The sequence below is a fragment of the Rhea pennata genome, chromosome 2, assembly GCF_028389875.1.
Source record: "Rhea pennata isolate bPtePen1 chromosome 2, bPtePen1.pri, whole genome shotgun sequence".
Lineage (NCBI taxonomy): Eukaryota > Metazoa > Chordata > Aves > Rheiformes > Rheidae > Rhea > Rhea pennata.
In genome coordinates, this window is record NC_084664.1 from 28,601,980 (window position 1) to 28,619,577 (window position 17,598).

Genomic DNA, 17,598 nt, shown 5'->3' on the forward strand with positions numbered 1-17,598 from the left:
ACTGGAGGCTTATTAAAGCTTTTGTCAAATTTCAGTTTGGATCTTATTGGGGGAAATAATAAAAATAATAGCTGATTTCAACAGCTTGACTTTTGTTCTATAGCACAGAGCCCCTTCACTGTCAGCACATCACAGATACACAGCACCAGGTACTACTGTCTTCGTGTTTCACTGTTCCACGCCAACCAGATATTAGTTGTTCCCCCAGTTTTTCTGAAGGAGTCACCATATTAATTCTGGATGGCGTTTGGGCTGCTGCTGTTTGTTTTTTTAATTTGAAGCTCACTAGAAAGGCCAGAGTTTTGGAAGAGGATGAGCCCTCCATTCCTGTAAAAACTGTACTTAAAGCACTTTCTCCACAGAATTAGGTCTGTACAGAATATGCTGTCTTTTGGTTACGTAGGGAATGAAAACTGTGCGAGCAGTTGTTTTGAACTCCTTTAAATATATCAAAAATTGTCCAGTGTGTCTGTATAGATACTAGTTTGTTCTTTGCGAGAGAATAACAATGAAGGACTCTTTGTTAAGTGTTGCTTTCCATTTTAATCAGATGCTCATCATTTTCAGTTTTAACAATGTGATCATACAGAGTTATGGCTAAAAGTAAAAAGGATATAACTAACATTTATATACATCTTTCAGTGCTTTTCCCTTTTTTAATTTAATAGTATTTAATAACATATATTAGAGTCAAATAACATTTTTTTTCATTTAATACAGAGGCCCTGAGAAATCAAAATGTACTGACTAGCCTAAAGGACTTGAAGAATCCTGTAGATGTTAATGTAATTCTGAATAGAAGACTTACCATCATAATTGAAAATGTTATACTAGTGTTAATCCAAATGTGCCTTCATGGGGAAAAAACCCTCTAATTACTTATAGCTGTGGCATTTATATTCAAAAGAGGCACTCTAATTAATAAAAATCTTAATGTATGCCTCAGAATGCTGTAATAAGAGTACTAATTTCAGAAATCATTTACTCTTGTTTAAAACTGAAGCACTTTATTCTTCCAAGAGAGTAAGAGACCTCTGTCATTAAATGCTGAGTGTCAATCCTAAAAATAGAGTCCAATCATTGCCACATGTAATACCAACTTATTACAAACATTGAGGGGAAAGGTATGTTGCTGTGTGTATGTGTGTGTGTGTGTGTATGTGTGATAAAGATATTGCTATGTTGTCTAGATAACATGCTATACAGGAATCTAGTTAATATGACTATCATAGTGGGGAAAGTAGTGTGTGATGTGATAGTAGTATATCCATGTTAACACATCATTTTGGATTCTTCTCAATCATTCCTTCCTCAATACATCCAAACTTCCAGCTTTAAAAACTCCAGATGGCAGTCATTTCTAGAAGAAATAATAGATTGAATTTACTCAGAATGTTAAGAAAAATACATGCAGCAGCTTGATTTTTTTTTTGTAGTGAAAGCTAAAATGATATTAAAATATTAATACATTTATTAGGGAGGAACTATATGGCTTTTGGAAAGGATGCTACACATTACTGGTAAGTAAGCTCTTTGAAGTCAATGCCTCATTCACTAAGCATGTAGACCTAAGATGGCTAATATAGACTGCCTGGGTTTCCAAAACATAAGGTCCTTCAATAGAGGAACCTAAAGAAAGTTACATTGGATTGAGAGGGATGGTATTCTAATTTATAAATAACAACTAGTGAAAAGAAGAAAATAAAAGAAAGGGAGTAGAAGGGAGAGAAGTTACTGGAGGATGTACACTGTGGTCTATGTTCCTCCACTTGATCATAATGATCTAGACAGGGTTAAAAAGGTGAGGTGACAGTCTGTGATGATGCTCTGCCACTCTGAAGTAGTAAAGAAAAGGTGTAACTGCAAGAAATTGCAGAAGGACCTTGTGATGTTGACTGAATAGGCAGTGAGTGGCAGAGGAAAACTGAGTTTCGATAAATGAAACAAAGGAGAAAACATGTGGGAAAATGATCCTAAATTCACATATAAAATGATAAGTTCTCAGTTTATCCCATAAATGAGGTCTTGGAATTATGATCTATGAAAATACTACCTCCACTGTCATTAATGGTCAAAAACATCAAATACAATTAATTTTTCAATTAAAAATTAGGGAAAGGAATAGAGAACAAAGCCAAAAACCTCATTATGTCACTGTATAAATCCATCACCAATGAACATCAGTGCAATTCCAGTCCCACCATCTCAAAAAGATTCAAAGACATCAAGACTGACCAAAGAGATAAAATATGATACGATATGTAGGTCTAGTATGGGATATGTTGAAATAGACTATATCTTTTCAATCTGGAAAAGAGGAGAGTGAAGGATGATCTGATGGAGATAACTTACTTGTTCATATATCAATGCAGGTTTCTCGGCACTCTTCTTCTGTTTCAAATCTATTGTTGGTGCCACTACAACCTCCGTACCAGAACTGGGCACAAGAATTGCCATTCTTGTCATAATACCATTTCACCACATAGTCTCGGCAATCCCCTGGTTTCATAGGTTCCAAACACTTTGGATCTGAAAGTGTATCGTTATAAGTTAGTTTGAATTTGAGGATAAGATACATTTTCCCACAAGTGCCTTCTTCGATAAGAAGAATACCAATTATTTTCTTGTAGGGCTTGGGAGGATATATGCAGCTTTCACTTTGTTGTCAAAACCCTATTTATATTAATGAGTTACATGAACAGATTTAACCAAATATAGGAACAGCTTCAAATGAGACTGCCTTAATCCTTATACTAGAACCAAACTGTTTTTAAATACCTACACCCAAAACTGGTACACAAGAGCTGTCACCTAAGTTTGCAACTTTGGCTCTCACCACACGTGGTATCTGTAGCCAGAGCAACCAGATGAACAAAGGGTGAGAAGAAAATCTAGTAACTATACTCGAGGGAGTGAGGTTTGTTGTTTGGTTGGTTTCAATACAGATTCCTGCTTTAGAAGCCAGTTCTTTCAATGTCATGAGTTATCACAGAATTATCATATACTCGGTTTCTCTTCATTAGCTAGACTTCCTTCATCAGAGTTGTGATGGGAGTATGTCCTCACCAAGTTTAAGAGATTGTCTGCTGGATTGAACAGGTCTGTTTAGCTTATGGAAGAAGTGCAGGTTCTTTGAGAAATGTTGCCCTGCTCCTTGCCTTTCCTTCTGCTCTCTCAGAAAAAGGAGCTTCCGCTTGGCTGCTTTGACTCAACCATCTCCATTGACTGTATACTATTCTGAGCACTGCAACCTGCTCATCTAGTCCAGATATCTGCTCTCTGAGAGGGGCATCTATGTTTTCCTATCTCTGTCTGAGGTTTCTAATGGAAAATACTGTCCCTCCAGGCCTTTTCAGAAAGCCAAAGAAATTATTTTCAGGGAGGAAAGTGAAGAAGGAGGAAAAAAAATACTGGAAAGCCAATGACAAAAGCAGGAGCCAGTTAGGAGAAAAAAAAGAAAAAGAAAAAAGAAAAAAGGAAGGAAAAAAACAGACTTTAAAAGTGAAAGATCTGCCATGAAGAGAGGCTTCCAACACCTCCACCCCAGGTATGCTGTCCAAGGCCTGCTCTTCATGAGGTGCGAGGAATAAAGTTGTCCTTTATGTCAGCTGCCAAGTGTGAAAGAATTCCGAAGTGTACGTGAAGTGGAGAGGTGGAAGATAGTAAATATAAAGCATGTAAAAGGTACTATATATGTCCTGACATTCAGCATCTCAATTAGGTAGCTTCAGGAAGTCATTTTATGAAGTGTTGTTTAGTGCAGTTGCAAAGAACTACATAGTATTTTTATAGAACTTGTAATACATCAATTCAGCTATATGCTTTGCTTTTGCAGTTGCAAAGAATTACACAGTATTTTTATAGAACTTGTAATACATAAATTCAGCTATATGCTTTGCTTTTTATAATTTTGCTCAACTAATTGATCATGTAGATCATTTTTTTAATGTCTCCCCTCTCCACCTGATCAGCCATGGATGTTGCAAATACAGTTCTTAATCTACTGATAAAGAAAATATTTTATCCTACAGTTTGGAACCAATAGCCTTTACCTGAGCTGAACAGCAGATTTATGGAGGTGATGAGGACCTTCATCTCCCATGAAAACCCTAATACTTACAATATTATAATCTTGGAATTTTATGCTATTTCTAGAATACAGCGATGTATTTAGGATTTAAAATATGAAAGCAGAAACAGGAGAGAGAAAATTTACTGAGCTGGTTATTTTCTACCTTGGCAATGCCATTCACTTCTCATAAGCCGTATCTGCTGCATCTCCCAACACCAGTTACGCCATGGCAGACCCAATAGCAGATGTATAACTGGACGCTAAATTATTTCTTTTCTAGGCTAAAAATTTCAAACATGAGTCTGCAAGCATGAAAGATTCTCTTTTTAATCTCTTTGGCCTCTTTATTTCTCTGCATGAACTATTTAAAATATCTTTTTGTTCAAAGCACTGTGAAAAGCAATCAGCATTCAGGAAGGAAGATGAAGTCTTTGAAAAGGAAGAGTAGGGGCAAATCTGTGTGCTTCACCATCCCCAGAATCGGCGCATTACTACCCACCCACCTACCTTAATAGTCCAAGGGCAGTATTTATTCCTCACCTTTTCGAGTTGTTACTACCTGTCCTTGCAACACTGTTAGCTGGTGATCTTCAGCTGTAGTTACATTGAATAAAGGATTGACTACTGGGCTCTGAGGTCTGATTTTAGCAGTGTCATAAAGCAGGGGAATTCTTGACTCTCTGTGAGCAGAGATGGTCACAGTATGATCATGAGCAGATGGCAACGGCTTGGTATATCTCGTCCTCGGTGGACTATGCTAAAGAAAGGAATCAAGATCATATAATTTAAGATGTATCTGGGCTCAAATCTTAAGATTAAGAATTGAAAGATTTGGTGTAAGAAACAGTATTTTTCTTGGGTATTATTTAGCAATACTGGCAGGTGGATTCAGATCCGCTTCTAGTGACAAATCTGATAAGGTGACACTGATATTAAGGCAGTGACTGACAAATACCAAAGGCCTCTAATAAGAAAGTTAAGGCAAAATACACCTACAGAAAATATCTATCATCTCTTGCATTAGAAGTCCCATGCAGGACAGGAAGAATTTTAAAGCTGGAAGAACAAAGAGCAATCCGAACAAGGAGCCTAGAAGCACAGCCCAAGGTGGAAGGCAAAACACTGCTGAAGGCCTAAGACACCTAAAGAGTATGGGAACCTGATAAGAAATGTTGCACTAGCAATCAGCTTGCACACAAATAAGTGCCTTCTCACTGTGTATCTGACTGCAAGGAGGAATATCTGCAAGGTTTCCAAATCACTTATAAGATGAATCAGAACCATGAAAAATGTAAGGACTGGTGGCATTTATTGCAACTAAGACACAATATTACCCTCTCTTTACCGTAAAATTCTGTTCTAAACAAGTAATTAAGTTCCACTCTTACTTTAAAAGCTTTGTTCTGATCTGCTTTGTTCTATCCAAAGAAAACATTATTTCTATATTAAATGAATAAATTTAAATAAAGACATATCTTTTAAAAATATTTGATAACTACTACTTATTTACTTACTGGGTAAGTGGTTGCTTCCGTAGGGGCCACATAAGTCTCTGAAATAGTAATTGTAGGTAATTGACCATCAGTAAATTCACCAGATACATCAAACCCAGGACTTGGAGATGGAGATAAAACATCAGGTTTTCTGGTGTAGATTTCCAATTCATTCTCACAGATTTTTGTGATGAGTTTATTTTCAAGAGCTAAAAAGATTAACATAAAGATGAAGCTTGCTAAAGGTAATAAAGAAAAGTCACACCAATTCTCCATATGCCTTTGTACAGTAGGAAACATAAATCTTCTTTATGATAATGATTTTCAATATACTGTCTTCTAAAGCTATGCCAAAATTGAAGTAATAAAGCAATGTACTCATAATTATTTAATTTTAAGGCAGTCTTGTTCATTTAAGAAGAAACAGATAAATTAGTACTTTTAACACCAAGCCTTTTTTAAGCGGAAGTCATAGATCAATGGGCTGAAAAAAAAAAAAAAAAAAAAAAAAAAAACAGTGAATGAATGAAGGTGTGTATGTATGAGAAAGAGAAAGGAAGTCTACACAGTCTGCTTATTCTCACAAGAAATTCAGTGAGTGGGACGACTTCTATGTTAAATGCTAGAACCTGAGTCCAAGCCCTAAAGTTAATCCTAGTAAAGGCTCAGCATAGTGAAATGAGTTTATGCTCAGAATAGATATACTTTAGAGGGTTATTCTGTGATTAGTCTAGATCAATCCATTTTTTTCTCTTGGGTCACTATAAGCTTTCCCTGGATTTTCTCTGATTCCAGCTATGGCCACAGGACTTTTCAAGCCATATTTTGAAACACATAATTTATTAGCAGATCCTGTTCCCTTGTGCGTGTTCCTCTTCCACTTCTTCCCCTAGAACCAAAATAAAAGCGTAGGTTTCTGTACAGCTTTTAGAAGAAGACAAAAGAGTGCTAGTATGAGACCATGAAGGGAGTGCCAGAGTGACAAATCGCAAAGGGAGGACAACAGCCATATGCGAGAGAGGCAAAGAGAGGGAGAGAGATGCTGTCCCAAGGGGGAAAGAAATCTACCCCTCTCTCATATGAAACTGAGGCCGAGCACAAAAGCATGGTGCAGGAAGGCTGATGCAAACTGCCAGTAAAGGGTGAGTGTCCCAGAGAAAGCTTTGGCCCTGAAAACTGCTACTCTGTTGTGTTTTTTTTGTTTGTGGGAGACAAAAGACTGTCACAGAACAAGAGAAACTGAAGAAATAGTTGCATCCCTAAGACTGACAAAAGCCAATATTCAGCAGGCCCCCTATTGACTGCCTCACCTTGCTATAGGAAAGGCCAAACTCTGTTATATACTTACTTGAAAGTTTTCTGTTATAGGTTCTCTTACCTGAAAGCGTCATGAAGTCGTCTATCTGGTAAACATGTTCTGTATCAGGGTCAGTTGCAATGAGTTGCATTTCTTTCAGAAAATCATCAAAATGAGGATCAGCCCTCTGAACAATCCCAATTACAAATATCTCAATGTTCAGCGCATGGGCCTGCCTTACTACAGTATCCAGTTGCACTTTGTCTCGAGAGTCTGCTTGTCCATCTGTTATTACAACAGCCACTTTTCTTACTGCTGAACGTGCTGCCTCAAATAACTTAATGGCTTCTTCGATAGCAGAAGCTGTGTAGGTGCCTTCTCCTAGGTAGAACATTTTATCGACAGCAGATTTTAGGTGTTCTTTGGTTGTGTATTGCTTCAGAGAAGCTACCAACTCTACTTTATGGCTGAAGTTGATGATGCCAATACGTGCTGTAGCCTGGTTGGCCGATACTTTGTCAATGAATGTTTTCATAAAAGTTTTGATAATATTGAAGTTATCTGGACCAACACTTTCTGAACTGTCAATGACAAATAATAGTTCCAGTGGTGTCACTCTACATTTGATACCACAACCTAGAAGAATAATCATTTCAGACATTTTATGAGAAACCATCTTCCAATTAACTGAAATAACAGATTTACAGTCAGTTAGGCTCAATTAATGAATTAATGTAATATTTAGTTACTGATACTGATAAATGGAAACAGAGCTGGACCAAACTACTTCCAATATAGATGTGGTGAAACAGTGAACATTTTTCATGTAAATGATATCCTTATACACTAACATGCAGAGGAAAAATTAATTCAGGAAATAAATTCAGGTTTTTTTTCATGCTGGAATGCTTACCACATATTTCATTAATAAGTCTGATAACTTCTTCTCTCTGAAAAACAATATTAATTAATTTGCTGTGTGTTCTGGTTTAAGAATGCTGGAATTTATTTATTTATTTACCTGCAAAATGCAGGCAATGTCCCATAATCAACCCAGTGTAATGTGACATAATATTTAAATATTTTTTCAAAACAAAAGTCTAGCTTTCAAATTAACTCATGTATATACTTACTGAAATACCAGGTTCACCTTTTCTTCCCCAAATTCCCTGAAAGTGTGTAGAGTGAGACAATTAACACAATACTTATTTGTCTAATTTCTATTGTGTAAAAGTACTTAATATAAAAATGTATTTTACTTTTGGCCCTGGAGGTCCTGGGTCTCCAATCTCTCCTTTGGCACCTTTGCTCCCTGGATCACCTTTATCTCCATAGTCTCCCTAATTTAAAACAGCAGTATTAAACTTAGTCCAGTTTTGTTGGTAGTCAGAGCTGGAGTTCAGTTCATTTTTAAGAATAATTTTCTTTTTTTCTTTTGTGGTTGATTTATCTATCTATCTTGTACATATTATGAATAGAACATATAAAAGCTGGATCTGAGAGAAAGCAACACTGCAAATTTAAACATTTTAAAGAAACATCTATGAAAAATTACCTTGATTCAAGTGTATGGAGCATAGACATCTTTATGCAGATGTCCAGATCTATATAATGGTTTTCACTTCTTTGATTTTCTTGAATTCTGCAGCAGTGTTTACACTGGACCTACATTAGCACAAACCTAGGAAGACACTTAACTGTTTCAAATCAGTCAATGTAAAGAAACTCACACCAGCTTTGAACAGAATCTACCACGAAAGACTGGGAGCTTGCAGGGAACAGAGGACAGGAATGTTTGGGCTGTTATATCCCTTTGGAAACACCTAGCCTCACGTTTAAAAGCAAATTCTGCATTTTTTTTCCTCAGTTGACTAGACCATTTGATTTCAAAAAAAGAGAAAGGGTTCAACATTATTGAATTTCAAGAGGTAGTTTTCAGATGAGGTGGGTATGAAATACACTGTCAAAACTTTCAGGATCTAAATTTGATATTTCTTCAAGGAGATTGCACAGAACAAATTTTTACTTCTCTCAGGAAATTATTCACCACCTTACATTTCACCTGAAATTTTAGACCTTAGAAATCTAACGAGAGTACTGTGAATTTTGCTGTTATTCCTTGTTACTACCCAGCCAATGGAACCACACAGATATCCCCTATGTTACTACATTTGCTATAGTGATTGCTATCACTTTTAAGGAAACCTGTTGACTTCTCTGGGTCTGATCTTACCCAAACTTGTATAAACCTGAAAACTGTGTATACCCACTGCACAGTGTTAAGGGAATCACTAAGTAATCCCTTGGAAGACACCTTCTGCTGTACTTTCACCAAATCACAATATCCAGCAAAGGATATTACTTTCTATTACCCCTCTGTGAATTGAATGTAACCTCATCAAAGTAATGTCAGCATAAGAGAAAGCAAATTTGATCTGCTATCTGTGGTGGTGCTGCTACTTTCTTACACACACTTATGTTAAAACTTGATCTGTCTAGCATGTGGCACTGAAGTTCCTACTGAAATAAACCATTCCTTTTCCTGTGTTACAGGTCTGCTAAATTAACGGCATACAGAAAAATTGTAAGTATTTGAAGAGATTGACACCAGGTCGTGAAGACTAGCCAAGATAAAAGATCAATATGAAAAACAGTGAAAATACCACAGTTGCTGTTCTAGTACATACAGTCTGCATCTGAGAGGAACTAGAATCAGGGGGCAGAAATTCAAATCTGTATTAGAGAGATTCATATTCACTGTTTCATAAAAGCTAGAGCAGACTAAATGACATGAAAGTCTGAGAAGTGCTATATAATGTGATATATATAAAGAATACTGTGATACATGATATGTGATATATAATGCTACTGTAGGCTGTCGTACCATGAAAATCGTTAGGACAAGCAGTAACTGATGGGGGCTCTGAGTCTCCCCCTGCCTCTGCTGCCTATGGGGCACCGACCTCCTGCTTAGGCAAGGAAGTGCTGAAGTTTGGGGCCTGATTACCTCTGCTCTCCCATGAAGACTGCCATGTTTTTTTCTCAGCATTTCCAAGCCTTCACAGTAAGTTTGCAGCTACTGCAGAGGGGCAGCCCAGCGCACCCAGGTACGCGCTGCACCCCGCATTCAGCCCGGGGCTGGTGCCTCCCGGGCTCCCTGGCGCAAGCACCCAGCTGCTCCCTGCCATGCACACCGCTGGGGTCCCAAGAGCACCACCAGCCCCCGTGGGGCTGCCCCAGCTGTTCCTAGCCTGCTCCCTCGCACAGGGACCCCCCCACGGTACCGGCCCCGGGGGGGAGCCCCCGACCTGCGCAGCGCCCTGACTCCCGCTGACCATTTGCACTGGCTTCCTTTGGCTGGGCTGCTCCCATCAGATGCTGCACACCTAAAAATCACTGACAAATAACCAAAACACTTAAATTATATCTGCACAGAGTTTATTAGATGGAAGTAGATATATGTAGGATATGCAATTTTCGTATCAACTTGTTTAGTATATAGTAAGTCCAAATGTGGGCTTCAATGACTGTAAAAAAATGAGCCTAATAAAACAAACCCTTTAAAAGACATTAACTGAAGAGCAAACATTTGTTCATCAAAGCCTGACAAACAATGGAAGGAATTTTTGTAATAGCTGAAAAAAGGTTCAAAATAATTGAATGCATGATTTGATTTATATTATTCTCCTGCTAAGAGTTACGACCTCATTCTAGATCTTAGTTCAGAGCCTGATCCAGAATAACAACTGGGATTTTTAGACTCCAAAGCTGAAGAGATATAGTAAGCACTTACCTTGCTATCTATATAAGGCAAGGTCTTTGCCTTCTGTTTATCTGCAAAGACCTGTCACACCAAATAAGCGATAAAGGAAGAAAAAAAACACCTTCTTTTCTTACTGCAAACCTAGGATTTACCTTTGGTCCAAGAAGGCCAATTCCTATTGAACCCTTTAGTCCAGGAAAACCTTGATTTCCTTTTTCTCCCTGAACAGAATAAAGAAAGAAATGTTAACTGAAAATTAAAATAAAATCTATGGCATTTAACACTATGTTAATCACTTTATAACATTCTGCATGATAAAGAAAGCCAGATATTTATGTTCAATAAATTATATAATTTTCAAAACAGAAATGGTCTGAAGCTAGGGAAATAAGTAATGGGGTAGGATTCAAAACGTACACGAAGCTTTTGTACATCGTGAAGAAATTATTCCTGATCAATGAAATGACATGTCATTTCACTGACACAGATGAAAGTGCAAAATAACCTCACTGAGGTTCAGATAGCTGTCCACCTGTCTACAAGTGGAAAAAAAAAGTTTGCAATCCAATGTGTCAGTTTTCTAGAAACACACATCCAGAAATCTCTGCAAGGTTGATTTAGGTTTTTCTGATCTTAACTAAGCAAATAAGAAGAAATCTCTGTCCACAATGTGAAGAGTGGAACACCCAGGATAGTATCAGTTCAGCCACAAAGTACAAATTTGCTTGTGATCTTTGTTGTGTCCATCCTGCTGCATTTACATAGACTTGAAAAACACTGTCATGCTAGCACTGTGAACATACAACATGTTATAAAATATAGCTGTTATTTAGAAAAATGCATATTTCAAGCTATAATATTTAGCTTTGTGTAGTATTCCAAAATGTAGAAAAATCCATAGCATACGGGTTCCAGAAATCTTCCTATTATTTTTAATATGATAACACAAGTATTTTTTTCAGATCAAAAGCTAAATACATTTTAAGCATGGCAAGAGGGAATGATGTTCCATGGTATATAAATGCTTACTAAAATTCACATTTTTTGCGGCATAACAGCACTGCCCTGCAGAGACACCAAAAATAGCTCTAGAGAATGTAAATGAGAGATTAGGAGCAGCTATTGCCTGTACTGAACCCAGCCTATGAGATGCTGGCATATCTGCACAGTCCAGAACAAAGTAAACATTTATTTAATCTCTGTAATCCTGCCCCAGAAACAATGAAATATGGTTGCATTCTCTCATATTTTCATCCTTCATCATTCTAAAGTTCCTACAAATATTTTTGTTTTGTACTGAAGGTCAAAAGTCTTCAAAGGTTCTTCCAAAGTACTGAAATCCTTTAGAATTTCTTTCAGAAATATTGAGGAGCCTCCTGCCTACGTCCATGTGCATAAGAACCTACTAGCTCTTTTTTCCTCCTCCTGTTACTAGAGGGACAGTATCTAATATTTTTTTATAACTAGATAGTATAAAAGTAGTAAGTCCTTATATTCAGAGATCACACTACTTATTTGTCTTTTATTTTTCCACTGCCTCTTCCCATCTGAATCAAAGTTAGTTCTATCTTTCAGTCAAGCGCTGTCAGACTGTCTCACTAAAGCATCTTCTACTAATACTTGGGTAGCTACTCACAGCAAGGCCTAAAGGGATTACACTGCTCATAATGGTCAGAGAAATGTAAAACCATGTTTCCAAATTTATCAAGAATGCAGGCCTTACCAAAGGCGGACCAGTTTGGGTGGACCGATCACTGTTTGCTCTCTGCTGTGCAGGGTAGGGGCTCATGGATTTCTGCAGGCAGAGCAACAGCTGCAGTGTGCACAGCCAAGTTAGACACTTTTCTTTCCATATAGTCAAAGCCCCCAGTTCCCAGTGAGTTGGGAATTCAGCAGGAGTCAGACAATGAGATGCAGCTTCTTCCAAGAGGCAGGACATAGACCTCAGGTCACACCGAGATCCTGCTGAAACAGGAGCTGCTGCTTGCTCGGATTGCAGCACTGCAGTCTTGCCCCCGCGCTAGGCAGGGACCCCCGCTCCTCCGGAGCGCTGCCTTTCCTGCCCTGCCCTGTGGGAGCCTCCCAGGTCCACTAGCCCCCAGTTCAGGGGGAAACAAAATGCACCAGGCTGAGGCATCACCGACCTGCTAAGCGGCACTCTCTTGCTCTGGGAACAGTTCCCCTCCACTGCTTCCCACCCTCTTACAGCTCTTACAGCTGCAAGAATCCAGCCACTGTGTAGACTCTGGATACTGGAAAATAAATCATGCTGCAGTAAATCACATAACTGATTCACTAGAAAAACTAAGAATTTCCTAAAAATACAAAATATTACTAAGGCAATAGGATGTACACGGTAATTTAGTTGGCACTGTTGTTGGAACATACAGTGACTATTTTATCAAATTTAGTTTAACTCACTTTTTAACAGGATTATGCTTTCTGGCTCCTTCATGTAGATTATTAATTCAAATTACTTTTAAACACAGTGGTGCCAATCTGTTTCAACGCCTGATTTCCAGCATAGGAGCTGACTATCTTTACAGCCTAAAATCATCACAGGACTTCCTGATTAATGCCCAAATGGAGCTGCAGAGCACAAATATGAGAACCAGAATTAAGATATGCTTTGTTTTCCTGCAATCCATCATTAATATTATACACCAGATACATCAAAATTATCAATTTATTGCTGTCATTTGTTAAAACACGATTGACACTGTTAAGATGGTGTTTAGGTAATGAAAATTGAATAAGACCTATTGTTCTAAAATAAAATACTTACAGAGCTGGCATTTCTCACAGGCACATACGTGAGTTTTTTCCTTTAAAATGTCAATCACAGAACCAAATGATGCTTCCTCTATTTGTGCAACCAGTCATTAACACAGATAGGATTTATCACAGAAGTAATAATTTAATGTTTAGTAAAAACTAAAAGTGCTTTATTAATTTTGAAATATTTACTGTTTTGCCGGTTCAATCCACGTCCATAATTCAGTTCAAGCTTCAACATCAGCCTTATCTTAAAAATCAAAATGATGTGTGTGCAAAAATGCCCTAATATCGCACTAGATTACCAAACAACATGCAGACTTATGTAAAACTATCTTTCTCTGAATTGAATGCAGATCTGAGAATGTCTAGACAGTGGTTTTGAGAGGAAACCAAACATAAAAAAAAAAAAAGAGCTGTGAATGTTCCTATCAACATAACGTTGCTGGAAACCCATTAAGTTTTCTATATATTGTTCATATCATATGCAGACAGAGCACCATGTATATAAAAAAATACATGGAGTGATACTGACAGTTCAAATTCAGGAATACAGGAGCTTTAAGATGATGAAAAATGGCCAGAAAGAAGCTTGACATGGCTGTGAAGAGAGAAAGACAGGGGAGACAGATGCTCAAGCAAGCATCACTGCATACAGAAAATTGGTATTAAAGAAGCAAGGCAGTTGCCAAAGTTATTAAGGAAGAAGTGGTTGTTAATAATTATATAATAAGTAAGAAAATCAATAAGCACCTGTTAAAGGGATGAAAATTTTAAGGAAAAAGCTGTACCAGTACAATCATGGACTCTTCCAGAAACAACACAAGCTGAGTTTGATCCACCACATCATTACAGTTACAGTTTCAGACAAAAAGACAAAGATCTTTTGTGTCCAAAGCACATTATTTTCTTAAATCCTTACATTCTACATTCTTACATTACAAACATCCCTTCATCTGGCAGTCTGTGTCAGTGGACAATCTTTCATTCTGAAACTGTGAGTTCTCTCTATGTCTAAAATATACTTTGTATATTATTCTTAGCAACATGAAATAACATGTCGAACTATTTATACATATGTATGTGTATGTATATTCTCAGAATGTTTTCACTGATCTTTATCTTTCTTCAGGAACAGAAAAAATACTACCTAATTTTTTTTTCTGATATGAGATCCATTCAATTGCTGGAACATTTCTGCTCAGAATGGCATTTTTCCTTTTATAAATAACCTCACCATAACCATTGGATTAACTAAGATATATTTCAAATATTAGACTATGGAAAAACTTACAGCAGAAGTGTTTAATAAAGTCATGCAGGAAATAGTTTTCCTAGCCCATTAAGTGTATAGAGAGGGTAGAGGGTAGTGATTTTTTAATTTTTCCACTAGAATACAGCAAAGAGCCTTCTGAAATTCTTCAAATAAAATAAGTAGAGAAAGGAAATTAATAAGTTCCCTACGCCTTCATATTAGAATACCCAGTAGCCATGTGGTTTTGGATAACAATATAAAATAAAGCTACAAACTGATCAAAATCAAAGGTATAAACAGTTAGAAGACAATAACCATGTACAAATTTCTGAGTTAAAAGCTATGAAAATCTTGAGATGAGATAAATCAGCATCCATTAAAGAGAGCTGAAAATAACTAAAAAACCTACATACAGTAAAGTACATTTTTATGCTATGAAAGACCTCACAGTGAGAAAGCGAATGGCTCTCTGCAGCATAAAAAGTGAAGTGACTGAACATGAACATAAAACCAGTTCATTTTTTTATGAAACTGGTTTCATAGAATCCTACTACAGGATTCTGAAGCTGGAATTAGAACAAATATTGAAAAAAAAAGAGTCAGAAAGAATTGGTGAGTAAGGCTCATATGAAATAATCCCACCCTGAACCAGAGGAATGTTCTGCCATAAAACATTTTGTTGACAATGAAAATTTTTGGTTTCAGCAAATCACTGTTATCTAATAAAAACACATTTTGTCAAAGAATTCCCTCTTGGCTTTAGTGTCTACAGCCAACTGCAGTAGAGATAGGTGTCTTTCCTAACCCAGCTAAATGAGTGTTTCTCTTACTGATTCACTGGTGGTTTGATCTAGAGTTGGAGGGCTGAGCACAGCCCCCCTGTTTCAGGGAAATATTCAATCATATGTTCAACGTTAGGCATTGATTTAAGAGAGAGAGGAGAAACTTGAGTTGTTCTCCACTTGATTTTCCAGTTTTAACAATTTCCTTCCATACATCTATGACAAGGCACTTTATTAACCTTGAATGTTCAGAATGTTACTATGTGTTTCTCCTTATAAGGAGAGAAGTTATGGTTATGACTGGAAGTATTTGAATGAAAATATGACAGGAAGTATGTAGGAGATTGGTAATTTATATTTCTATAGTTATGTGTAGTTTGACTTATTTTGGTAAAACACGGTAGATGTTAAATATATATATAAATATATATATATATAGTTAAATACATTAGTAAAAGCAAGAATAATTCTCATTCATTTAGGAGAGCAATCAGGTGCCACCAATCCTGAGAAGTCAACAGTTAAAATAAATATTACATACTGTATCAACAAGAAACTTAAATTTACAATGAATATTTGTAGGAGTTAACTTAGTTGCAAACAGACTTTACACAGAAATTATGCAGGCAAGAAAAGAGACAATGAATCTCCGTAAAAGAAAATTTTGAGAAGTGTGGAGAAATATCATATTAAACTGTTACCTTGCTTCCTTGTATGCTGTCCCCTGGGGGGCCAGGTGGACCTGGCAAGCCTTGCTGTCCCATGATACCCTACAGCAATCAGTGAGGCAAATACAGAAGCATTAACAGATAAGCTTTATCCCCAGTAATTCTCAAATTCACTACAAGCAAAAATTAGAGCAAAGCCTTTTCAAAGACTAGCTCTAATGCTTCTTTTATTTATGGTTTCACACTGTGAACCATTGTAACTATCCATGGCAAACTTGCAGGAAAGTAAAGGAGCAATTTAGCAAAAAATAGTGAAAGAATAAATAATTCCCATGAAACCGTGTGATATTCTGCCCTGTTTTGTCTAGGTAGAATAAACAGAAAACATTTTTATACAATGGCTTTGTGCAGTCACTCCATGCAGGGACAACTAACAGCAGAGGGGCAAAGTACCACAGCAATAAAACCTAGCGCACGTAAATCTGCCAGGGATGTTAGCTCCTCTGCACCACGTATATATTCAACTGCAGTGCCATGATCTCTGGGAGCACCAGTAATTCAGGAAAGCAGAAGCGGGAGAGGGGGAGAGAACAGTCAAAGAAGCACCTGCTACTACGCGGAGCTACAGTAAAAGCCAGGTAAAAAGTGTGTACTTTGGAAAGAGACTATTCTCTCCTTTCTCCTCTTGAGCAATGACAAAAGAGGGAAAGAGGGCTGCAGAGCCACAGAGAAACTCCATAGAGGAGAAGAGCCCTGTACAGCTCTTGTGTGCTTTGACCAGTCCCAGGCTGGGCACATCCAGCAGCGCAGAGGGTTACAGGGCTAGCTCTGAGGAGGCCCACACACCTTGTGCAAGTTGACATGGGGCTGTACACTCAGATCTAGGAAGCGGCCTTCCTGCGGCAGAGTCTTGTGCACGCAACGGCTCACCGGGGCTGATCAGCTTGAGCACAGCATGAATGACCCTGCGGTAGTGCCCTAGGCTCAGGCACGGCTCACTCAGAGCTCGTTTGAATGTCTCCACTTCTTCACACTGTACGTTATACTGCTAAGAATCTGCTATGCTGAAATACAAACCTCTAGCTTTCAACTACATACAGCAAAGTGTTGATTTAAGATCAATGACACCACTGACTTATCTACAACTATCTTACTCTTTGCTCCCTTTCTCCCCTTGGAATCATATGGCTAATTTTATTGGCCAATTTTTGCCTTCTTTCCATTCACAAATTTCTGTTTAGCCTGAAGATTTTTTTAAATAAATTAATTTAATCTTCATTAAATATTTTGTTCATTAGATCTTAACAGTTCATCAGAAGCCTGATTTTATTATCAAGTTATTAAAAGTCTCTTGAAAATTTTTAACGTCACTTTTGCAATTTACTAAATGAGAACATTTCAAATGGAGAAATGAAAGCATTTTGCTTTGATGGCATCAAAACGAAATATTTGTTTTCCAGATTTGACACAAGTTCATAAAAGTTTCTGTAGAT

General features: G+C 37.4%; 1 protein-coding gene across 7 annotated transcripts in view; it reads right to left on the reverse strand.

The window, feature by feature from the left end:
• Positions 1-519: 519 nt before the first annotated feature.
• The window catches only part of COL28A1 (collagen type XXVIII alpha 1 chain), an 81,904-nt gene continuing 64,825 nt past the window's right edge, over positions 520-17,598 (reverse strand). For 6 of the 7 annotated variants that reach the window (XM_062569156.1, XM_062569157.1, XM_062569160.1 and 3 more), the window contains 10 exons: positions 16,139-16,207; positions 10,778-10,846; positions 8,122-8,202; positions 7,996-8,031; positions 7,776-7,812; positions 6,944-7,498; positions 5,587-5,774; positions 4,613-4,829; positions 2,353-2,529; positions 520-1,360 (listed from right to left, as the gene is read on the reverse strand). In XM_062569156.1, coding sequence (XP_062425140.1) covers positions 2,357-2,529; positions 4,613-4,829; positions 5,587-5,774; positions 6,944-7,498; positions 7,776-7,812; positions 7,996-8,031; positions 8,122-8,202; positions 10,778-10,846; positions 16,139-16,207 — 1,425 coding nt within the window. In that variant the 3' untranslated portion in view covers positions 520-1,360; positions 2,353-2,356. The remainder of the gene's footprint in view (positions 1,361-2,352; positions 2,530-4,612; positions 4,830-5,586; positions 5,775-6,943; positions 7,499-7,775; positions 7,813-7,995; positions 8,032-8,121; positions 8,203-10,777; positions 10,847-16,138; positions 16,208-17,598) is intronic. The other variant, XM_062569161.1, reaches the window with a different exon arrangement.